We start from the raw sequence: 9,541 nt of genomic DNA, 5'->3' as shown, positions 1-9,541 counted from the left end.
TGATAAAAAGGTGACCCACAGACCAGATGTGTACTGGTATCGAAAAAAGGCAAGATCAGTGTAAAAATAATTTTTAGGACAGGGGAAATTCCCTAGAGGGTCTATGATTATGTGAAACTTAAAGGGAGGAAAAAAAATAGTTGGAGTGCCTCCCAGAATGGAAACCAGTGTTCTCAAGTTGGATTCCATCGTCACCTGCATTTCATTTATCTGCCATTTATCTGCTAAAATGCCTATTCCTGGGCTGCATCAGTCTCTACCTAAGGTCTAGGAATCTGCTTTTTATACCCCAGGTGACTTACGTCAACTAAAGTATGAGGACTGCTAGCTTAAAGACGTAAATACATTGAGTTTCAATTAGGAGGTACCATGGTGGTGTAAAAAGGGAAGGAATTTAGGTTACTCTAGGTTCAAATCCCAACTCTTATTTCTAAGCTAAATGCCCTTGGACACATGACTTTCTGAGGTGATTTCCTTCTGCCTCATGGGATCATTACGTGGATTAAATATACTCTGCCAGACACCGGATGACTATTAGTCTCCTACGAGTTGCTGCTGTGGTATGGAGCCAGAAACCTGAATTTGTGTCCCAAATGCTTCATAAACTGGGCCAGGCCTCAGCTCATAGAGGTGGCCACTGCAGTCACTTGCCGGTTCTAGCCATGAGTGTGAGCAGCCTCTACCCACTTGTGACCAGGGCCTGATCCTTTGCTCAGCCCTCTCCCCTGTCCCAGAATGTTGGTGCCTCCAGGTCTATGTGGGTTGTAGTAGCTTCCCTTGACTCTAGTGAGCACAGCCTCTGGCCACATTAACCCTGAAAGACTACACGGATTCCCATCCTCCACTGCCTCCGTTTCCGTTGTATGATGTTCTACTCTGGTGTGACTAACTGCATCTGCACTGGTGGCTCCAGCAAGCTTCAGGAAGAATGAACACTCAGGGAGCAACCCACCAGAAGCACAATGCACTAAACTTCTACATAACTATGAAGTAAATGACAGGACTTCCTAATCACAGCTGCATTTTCCTTTTTCTTTTTTTTAAGGCTGGGACTTGCTCTGTCCCCCCGGCTAGAGCACAGTGTTGTAATCGTAGCTCACAGCAACCTCGAATTCCTGGGTTCAAGCGATCCTCCTGCCTCAGCCTCCCAAAGTGCCAGGATTATAGGTATGAGCCATTGCACCTGGCCATAGCCGCATTTTCAACCATTATCCTCAGCCTCAGTTGGTACCTGTTGAGCAATGGAATTTACTTGATCGAGACTGAGACTCCTAAGGCAAGGCTTCTAGTGCCACCTGTTAATAGCCAGTTGTGTGGTGCTGGCTATGTTACTTCCTTACCTCTAAGCCTGCAAAGTGGGGGATTAGACTTAGTTGATCGCTAATGTAAGTCCCTTTGAATTCTAACATATAGATTTTATAAGCCACCTCTAAACATCCAACTGAGCCTTCCATTCATTTATCTGTGTTGCTGGAAGGGTACCTTAACCACTGAACCTCTGAATGAAACAGGAGGGCCATAGAGCATGGGCTCCTCCCCAGTTTGATACCAGCGGTTTCTTCAAAGCAGCAGTGAGAGAAGCAGCAAAAAATCTGTATCAGTGGGATTTGTGATTGAAAAATCAGGGCAGTTCCTATTGGATTTTTTGTTACAATTTCATAGTTGATTAGACCTGTCTACTACAGTTTTTTGGTAGATCTCAAGGGCAGCTGGGAGGCAAAGGCACAGAGGGATAGAAAACAAGAGCATCAGTGCTTTGGACAGTGGAGGCCCTCACAGGATGAGAATGAGCCTGATCACAGGAGGCCAAGTTAAAAACCAGCATAGAGTACTTAATGGTCAGTTACTTTTTACTTCGAGTAAGAGCAGATATTCTAGGGTTCATCTGAAAGCAGACAGAAGGGTCTCAAGGTTTCCTAAAGTGGATTCTTTCATGGCTCCTGGTGGCTTCTTGGGGCTAAAAAACATGGCCACTACCAAGGAAGGTGAGGAACAATTTTAAAGATGGTTACTTGGAGAAAGAACTGATACATTCATCTAAAGTGACAGTCCTCAGCTAAAAAAAAAAAAAGCATGTGTTCCTTTTATGTTAACTCAAAATTTTAAAATAAATGGCCAAAAAAAAAAAATCAAAATTTTGCTAAGTTTAGAATATGCTTCTTCCAGTTACACATAACACACCCTAGAAAGGAACTGACAATTATCTGTAAGAGGAATGAGACAAGATGCTGACTTTGGGGCACAAGTGGGGCACATAAGCAATCTTTTGTAGGATGACAGACCTGAAGAAGATAAAAGAGCACAGCGGTGCCTTTAGGGACTAATTCAGGGTGCAGCTTGGGGAAGAAAATCATTGGTCATCTCGGCCTTTGTGTCCATGATGTACACTAAGCACGGCCTAAGAATAATCCGCTGGGATAGTCTCTCCCCTCTCCTGAAGTGGATGAAATTTGAGGGACAGGTGCCATAAGGAAAAGGCTGCAACCCCCAAAACAGAAAATACATATTTATTATAAAATAATGTTTGTTTCATGATGAGAATAGAAAAATAACACTATGAGCTACTAAAAAAGTTCTGGAGCTCAGTCTCCTTGAGGAATGCGGTGAGAGGCTTTTGCATCACTCTGGGAGCCCACCAACACGAGGCCCTCCGTGCTCATGCAGGACAGGTATGGCACAGCACGTACGGGGGCACGTGGCTCAAGTCCTGCTGGAAGCCCAAGGAGCCTAGATGGTCCACACAAGATGCTCTGGCCACGATGATCAAAGAGGTGAACTTGAGGTCAGCAGGGAATTGGTTCTGAGAAGGGTCAGGATGGGGACAGCCTTGCCCCTCCCTATACTGCAGTGTAGAAGAGTCTCCTGGGCTGATGGTCCTGGTTTAGAAGATGGTGCCCACTGGCCTTATGCTGGGTTGGTTACCCAAATGTCTGTGCTGCACAACCTTTCCCAGGACAACTTGACCCACCAATTCTCACTGGTGTGACTAAAGTACCAGAAGTATGTGTGGTGTCAGCCTGATGGGCTGCTGGCTGAACTTTTTGTACTTCAAATCCTGTCCGTACTGATGGCAGAAAGAAAGAAAGAAAATGTTAAAAGACCAGTGAACAAGAGCAGCTGGCCTGGACTCTTCTATATTCCAAACCTCTTGGCCCCAAAGAACAAGGACAATATCTTCCCTAAGTGGGAAATTTTCTACCTACCCTAAACGGGAAAGGCAGTCCCACAGACACTCCTTTCCCCTCTAGAAAAAAGGTTTCTAGATCCCTGAGCCTTCAGAAGAACAACGAATCCCTCCCTGGGATGGGAACCCAACCCTCTGGTGATGGGAAATGGTCCCTCAGCAGCAGTACCTGGAGAAAGCGGCCAGGGTGAGCACCTCAAGGAGCAGCTCTGAGCCACAGAAGAAGAGCAAGATGCTGTTCATGATGGCTTCCAGGCGGAGCACGTAGGTCTGCAGCAGCAGGTAATAGGAGGCCATCATGGCAGATGGGAAGGTCAAAGCCACGCTAATACCAAGTGACATCTTTTGCTGGCAGAGGTTTCCCTTTGTACCTGTCAGACACAGCCCATGGAGTCACCTCCAAGTGGTCTGCTTTCTCTGGCCTCAGGGCAAAGGTGGGTGAGATGTGATGGGCGAGGCAGAGAAAAATGATCCTGAATGGGGATGTGCAGATGTGTAAGTGAGGCCCCACTGTACAAAAATTTGAGGCTTTGGGAAAGTTATAAGACTGGAGTCATTTACTCCAGAGGTCCTGCTTCCAGCCTGGCTCCTACTCAAAGGACAAAGTGATCTTTAGTTAGGAAAAAAAAAAAAAATTCTAATTATAAAAATAATATATAATCATTGATAACTTTTCAATATAGAAAATGATTTTAGAGAATATAGAAATTAAAAGGCCTCCATGTCCCCACCCCCTGAAGATTATTATTACTGAATAATGTATATTGTTTCAGATTTTTTTGTATGTGTATGCTCACATATTACTGTTTATTACAAAAACAGAATCGTATTCTATATACTGTTTTGCAACTTATTTTTTCCCACATTTTCCCAAACATATAACTACCTTAATTCATTTTTAATGGTTATGTAGACTCCATTGGATCAATACCATAATTTATTTAACCCTGTATAACATAGCTGTTTAAGCTGTTTCTAGTATTTCGATATTATAAAACTTGTGGTGATAACATCTTCATATAGCTATCTTTGCATATCTATAGATGTATATGATTTTTTAATCCAGTTTTAGAAGTGAAATTGTTAGGGCTAAAAGTAAAAATTTTACATGGTGCTTTTTTTTCCCTGCCTTCCTTTTGTTCACCCTTTGCTGTGACAATGGGTCTAGCTGTCGTCTGTGGTATATGTGTCATGCTCTGTAAACCTATATCTTGCTCTTGCCGTATAATCCTAGCTTTCTCTCCTCAATAAACCTCATTTTCATGCTTGCCTTAAAAAAAAAAATTTTACATGGTAATAACTATTACTAAAAAGGTTGTACTAATTTATATTTCCACAGAAGTATATAAATAACCTGTTCCCCACACTCTCTCTAATACTGGGTATTATAAATTTTTTTATTTTATTTTTCCTGCTGTGCTCCTGTGCAGAATTGTAAATATTTTTATCTTTGCAAATCTGATAGGTGAAAAATGTTACCTTGTTGTTTCAATTTGCTTTTTTTTTTTTTAATTTAAAAGACGGGGTCTGGCCAGGCGCGGTGGCTCACGCCTGTAATCCTAGCACTTTGGGAAGCCGAGGCGGGTGGATCGCTCAAGGTCAGGGGTTCGAGACCAGCCTGAGCAAGAGCGAGACCCCATCTCTACTAAAAATAGAAAGAAATTATCTGGCCAACTAAAAATATATATAGAAAAAATTAGCCGGGCATGGTGGCACATGCCTGTAGTCCCAGCTACTCGGGAGGCTGAGACAGGAGGATTGCTTGAGCCCAGGTGTTTGAGGTTGCTGTGAGCTAGGCTGACGCCACAGCACTCACTCTAGCCTGGGCAACAGAGTGAGACTCTGTCTCAAAAAAAAATAAAAAAATAAAAGACGGGGTCTCACTCTTGTTCAGGCTGGCCTCGAACTTCTAGCCTCAAGTGATTCTCCCGCTCAGTCTCCCAAAGTGTTAGGATTACAGGTGTGAGCCACGATGCCTGGCCACAATTTGCTTTTTATTAGTGAGTTTGGGCATCTTCTCAAGTTTACTGGTTCTCTGTAATTATTTTTATATGAACTGCCTATTAGTATCCCTTACCAATTTTTAAAATTACTTTGTCTTTTCCTTAGTGATTTATGTGAGCCTTCTTTATATTTTCTTAAATGTGTTGCAAGTATATTTTTCCTCAGTTTGTGCTTTAACACTGTTTTCAGGGATGAGATATTCTAACTAATAAGGGGTTTGCTCTGTATTTCAGCGGTTATAAAACTCATCCTACAGAGATGTCAGAGAAGTAGAAGGGATGTTAGTGCTGATTTGTGCAGGCATCCACTGCTGGCCCTGGACATGGCGTTGTGACTGACTCTATTCTCCCAGCAAACCAGTGGGAGGAACTATGCACTCTTGTAGCAGTGAGGCAATTGGGAAGGAATCCTCTAATATCCTAAGCTACGGCCCACCTCTAGCACTACAAGGCAACAATCAGGTAAATCTTGACCCAAAATATGAAGCAGTAACTTGAAACTTAAGAGAGCCAGTAACGGGATAAACCAGCAGATCCAATCTCTGATAGTGAACCTAGATTATGTACTTTTCTTGTTAATCAAGTTACAGATACCAACTCATCTCATAAGGAATGGAAATGCTCTCTGGACAACACTCACCAAAAAACAGTCGAATGACTTCAATTCCAAGATAAAGGAGGAGCATCACCACATCCAGTACCAGGTTGGCCGTTGGATATGGTAGCAGGAGACCTGCCAATACAAAATCGAGAGTTTGCAAACAACATACAACAGCACCCTCAAGAGCTGCCACACTTGGGAATAAAGAGGCCATCAGTCTCAGCTTTCCATGAACTAGTTAGTGAGATGAGAGTATTACTACAGCTACAGGATACACTCACTCATAGTGCAAGTACGTCTGTGAGAGGCAGGCTCATTATTATGACATTTTACTCCAAACTCCAAAAGTCTGTGGGGACTCCACTCTTCAAAATGATTGGATGTACATGGGTCCCAGGACACTAAAGAGTTTCTGAGTGTCACCAGTGGGCTTAACGTGGGGTTCAGCAAAGAGAAGTGATGGAGGAAGAGTCAGGATGGAGAAGCTCGCATTTCCTGAACACAAGAAATTCTTGCTGAGGAGCTTCCTACAGAATCATTCTCAAAGAAGCCACCTGATGAAGAGACTTCTGCCTCACAGTGAAAAAGAACTGCAGAGGGCAGAAAAGAAGGAAAAATAAAAAGGTTCTTGGTGGGAGCTGGCTCTGGGCTGAAGTGGGGAAGGAATGTTGGGGCAGGGGTCGTCAAGCCCCAAGCCTTACCTTTATATAGAAATATGAAGAGTTCCAGCAGGACATAGGTAGCATAGTACCACCCGTTTAGAAAGAACAGGATTTCCAGGGGGGTTGAGGACAACCTTTTACCTGAAAAGATGAGCATACAGAAGTGGGATGTGCGGGAGGGCGGCTCAGTCTCTGTTCCTTGTTCGGTGTCTAACTTGGAGCAAACACGAGGTCGCAGCTAGTGGGACCGGCCACTTGGGGGACACTTCTGATTGCTGATAATGAGGTGGCGGGGGTCGGGGGTGGGCGCGAAGGAGGCTTCCTTCACTCCCCTTCTTTCCCAGGAAACACCGTCAAACTCGACTCTTTCGACTTGGGGGTGAAAGTCAAGCGGTAACTCAGAGGACATCACGGCTGAAAGGGTCCTCAAAGATCCAACCAACCCCGTCACTGTCTGGCAGGGAAAACTGGGGCACAGAAACCAGCACTGGCCCATTCGATGCCAGCCTCGAATAGGCCCAGCCAAGGATTTGGGGATATTTGAGACCCACACCTTGAGACCTTGAGGCACCCAGGGTGGGCGGGGCTGCGAAACCCCGCTTTGGGCAAGGGAGGGGCGACGTCCCTAACACTCAAGGATGGAGGATTGAGGCCGAGCTCTGGTACAGAAGGGGACGGGGGGTACTGAAGGGAGAAGGGCCAGCGACTCACACACACCTCCGGAATCTCACCTGGCGCCGCCATCTTCAGTCCCCATGGAAACTGCGTACGCGGCACCAGCCGCTCCCGGAGCAGCGAGGTGCTGCCGGAAGCGGAGACGGAGCGGCTCGGGCTTGTGGCCCTTCTGCCACCCTGCGGGACTCTATGGTCACCCGGGCGTGGGCGATATCGAGGCCGACTGCAAGTGAGTTTGGTTCGGATGTCCCTTCTCCCAACCTGGGGGAGAACAGTGACCGCCCACGAAGCCTTCGTCCGCAGGACCCCGGAACAGGGGCAGCTCTCGGGCTTCCCCCGCCCCCGGGTTACAGGGCGATCGGCAGAAGTGACCGGATGTGGCCGTGTGCCCAGAGGATTGGCACATACGCTCTACTCCCACAATTCTCTTTTCGTCTGAAAATGAGAAATGGTTCTTTGCAAATGCCTGGTGGGGTTTAGCACCAGGTGCAGACCAAAATGAGTCGGAAAAAGACCCACCTTTCCGACGAGTAAGAACGAGGGAAGATGACCTGTAAAGTGACCCATAAAGTGCAGTGGGAGTTGAGAGGTCCAAGTACTGCGCTCCCAGGTGGAGGCTGAAGGAAGTTTCCAAGAGATGGCCTGTGAATTGGGCTTTGAAGCCCGATGACGATTTGGAGCAGTAAGAGTTCGTTGCTGCGTGGCAGTGGACAGCAAAATGAATGGGGTTTTGAAAGGTGGACTTGGCTGTTAGCCCCTGCCAGTCAGGGTAAATAAAGCGTGGAAACAGATGGCACGCTCAAACCAGGTAATTTGAGGAGAGTGACTAACCTTTAAGGAAAGTGCTGCGCCCCTGGCTAGTTGGGATGGAGTGGGGCAGAAAGGCAACTCGCTGAGCCTGGACGGAGCAGTGGGTGTGCAGAAGCCTCCCACCGGGAGCTGGTGGGTAGATACCTGCCTGACCTCCACCACCTCCCACTTCTCTGCTCTCTGTGCCTCCCTTGGGCAGAATTTAACTGCAAGCAGGAGAGCAAGGAAATCCTCAAGTGCATTTCTTTAGGGTCAGTCTTGCAAAGCGCACAGCAAGGAGGGGAAGGTGGAAAGGGATCCGGATTCTGCACCCGCATCTCCATTGCCTACTAGACATGAGACATTAGACAAGTTCCTGCTCTGATCTTTCCTTGGTGAAGTGTTTATTTTCCTTAGGGTATTTCATAAGAGGCAAAACATTTACTACTCTTTCTTAAAATAACTGTAAAAAAAGAAAAAAAAAAAAGTTCCTGCTCCAACCCTCAGATGGAAGGAAGGTGGGCCAGCTGCTTGTTTTGGTAAATAAAATTTTGGGGGAAACATTGCCATGCCCACTCATTTACATATTGTTTATTGCTGCTTTCATGCCATCATGGTGAAGTTGAGTAGTTGCAACAGAGACCATGTGGCCCGTGACCTTACTGAAAAACTTTGAGAAAAACTTTGCTGACCCTTGTCAGCAAAGTATGCCACAACTCCACAGATGCCAAAAGTAGACAGTGAGACTGAATTGCTCACAGCAGCACAGCAAACAGCAGGAACATTGGCATGGCAGCCTGGTTCCCCTACTCTCAAGTCCTATGAGTGACAAAATGAGCCCAGATGATGGCATGTGCAATGGGTTATGACACAGCTGAGGAACCCAGGGCCAAGGGCTCAGTGCTTTTTTTAACAAGCATCAAATAAACCCAAGCCCCTTCCACTGGAAAGGATGAAATTACAGATAGTCACACCATGGTCGTCTAAGACTACTTAATTACCTATGTGCTCACTGTCAGGGAACTGTCAGGCCTTTTGGTTTGGCACAGTCAGTAAAAACGTGCAGGGATGCTTAGGGCACATGACCAACTGTCTGTCCCAACATCCAGTGACCTTGCTAAATGGATTATTTCTAATAGGCTTTTGTAGATTCTTTTGGCTCTTTATATATGTAATCGCATCATCAGCAAATAAAGATATTTTTACTTCTTCCTTCTCAATCCCTATAATTTCAATTTCTTTTTCTTGCCATATTGTACTGGCTAGGACTTTCAGTATGATGTTGAATAGAAGTGGTGGATATTCTTGTCTCCCTCCTAACCTCAGGAAGAAGTGTCCGGTATTTCACCATTAATGTGTTAGCTATAGATTTTTTTGTAGATACTCTTTATGAGGTTAAGAAATTCCTTTATTTTCCTAGTTTGCTGAAAAGCTTATGATATATTTTATTAAGTGCTTTTTCTGCATCTGTTGAAATGACCATATGATTTTTGCCCTTTATTCTATTAATATGATGAATTATATTGATTCCTGGAAATAAACCTTGTCTTCCTGGAAATAAACCTATTTCGTTATGATATTGTACAGAAAAAGTTAACATAGCAGGCCTGAGACTGCTATCCTTAGA

The 9,541-nt window shown here is 45.2% G+C and overlaps 1 protein-coding gene across 4 annotated transcripts; it reads right to left on the bottom strand.

Moving 5' to 3' along the window:
- Positions 1-2,433: 2,433 nt before the first annotated feature.
- TMEM216 (transmembrane protein 216) lies at positions 2,434-7,261 on the bottom strand. 4 transcript variants are annotated; one of them, XM_069470093.1, is made up of 5 exons: positions 7,168-7,261; positions 6,490-6,591; positions 5,828-5,920; positions 3,354-3,555; positions 2,434-3,064 (listed from the first exon to the last, which is right to left on the bottom strand). In XM_069470093.1, the coding sequence occupies exons 3-5, from the start codon at positions 5,871-5,873 to the stop codon at positions 3,049-3,051; spliced, it is 264 nt and encodes an 87-aa protein (XP_069326194.1). In that variant the 5' UTR covers positions 5,874-5,920; positions 6,490-6,591; positions 7,168-7,261; the 3' UTR covers positions 2,434-3,048. The 4 variants fall into 4 exon arrangements, with proteins under 4 accessions (XP_069326194.1, XP_069326195.1, XP_069326192.1 ...); XM_069470094.1 differs by having other exon boundaries at positions 2,434-3,055; XM_069470091.1 differs by having other exon boundaries at positions 7,182-7,261.
- Between the last annotated feature and the right edge of the window lie 2,280 nt (positions 7,262-9,541).

This window comes from Eulemur rufifrons, chromosome 6 (genome assembly GCF_041146395.1).
Source record: "Eulemur rufifrons isolate Redbay chromosome 6, OSU_ERuf_1, whole genome shotgun sequence".
NCBI lineage: Eukaryota > Metazoa > Chordata > Mammalia > Primates > Lemuridae > Eulemur > Eulemur rufifrons.
This window is presented reverse-complemented; position numbering and strand designations above follow the sequence as displayed.

What these genes read in the sequence shown, in the direction of transcription:
- TMEM216 (XM_069470091.1), bottom strand. An exon ending in CTTCATATTTCTATATAAAG is followed by an intron (nt 5,921 to 6,489) that starts GTAAGGCTTGGG and finishes TTGTATTGGCAG; the next exon opens with GTCTCCTGCTACCATATCCA. An exon ending in AGTCATTCGACTGTTTTTTG is followed by an intron (nt 3,556 to 5,827) that starts GTGAGTGTTGTC and finishes TGTGTCTGACAG; the next exon opens with GTACAAAGGGAAACCTCTGC.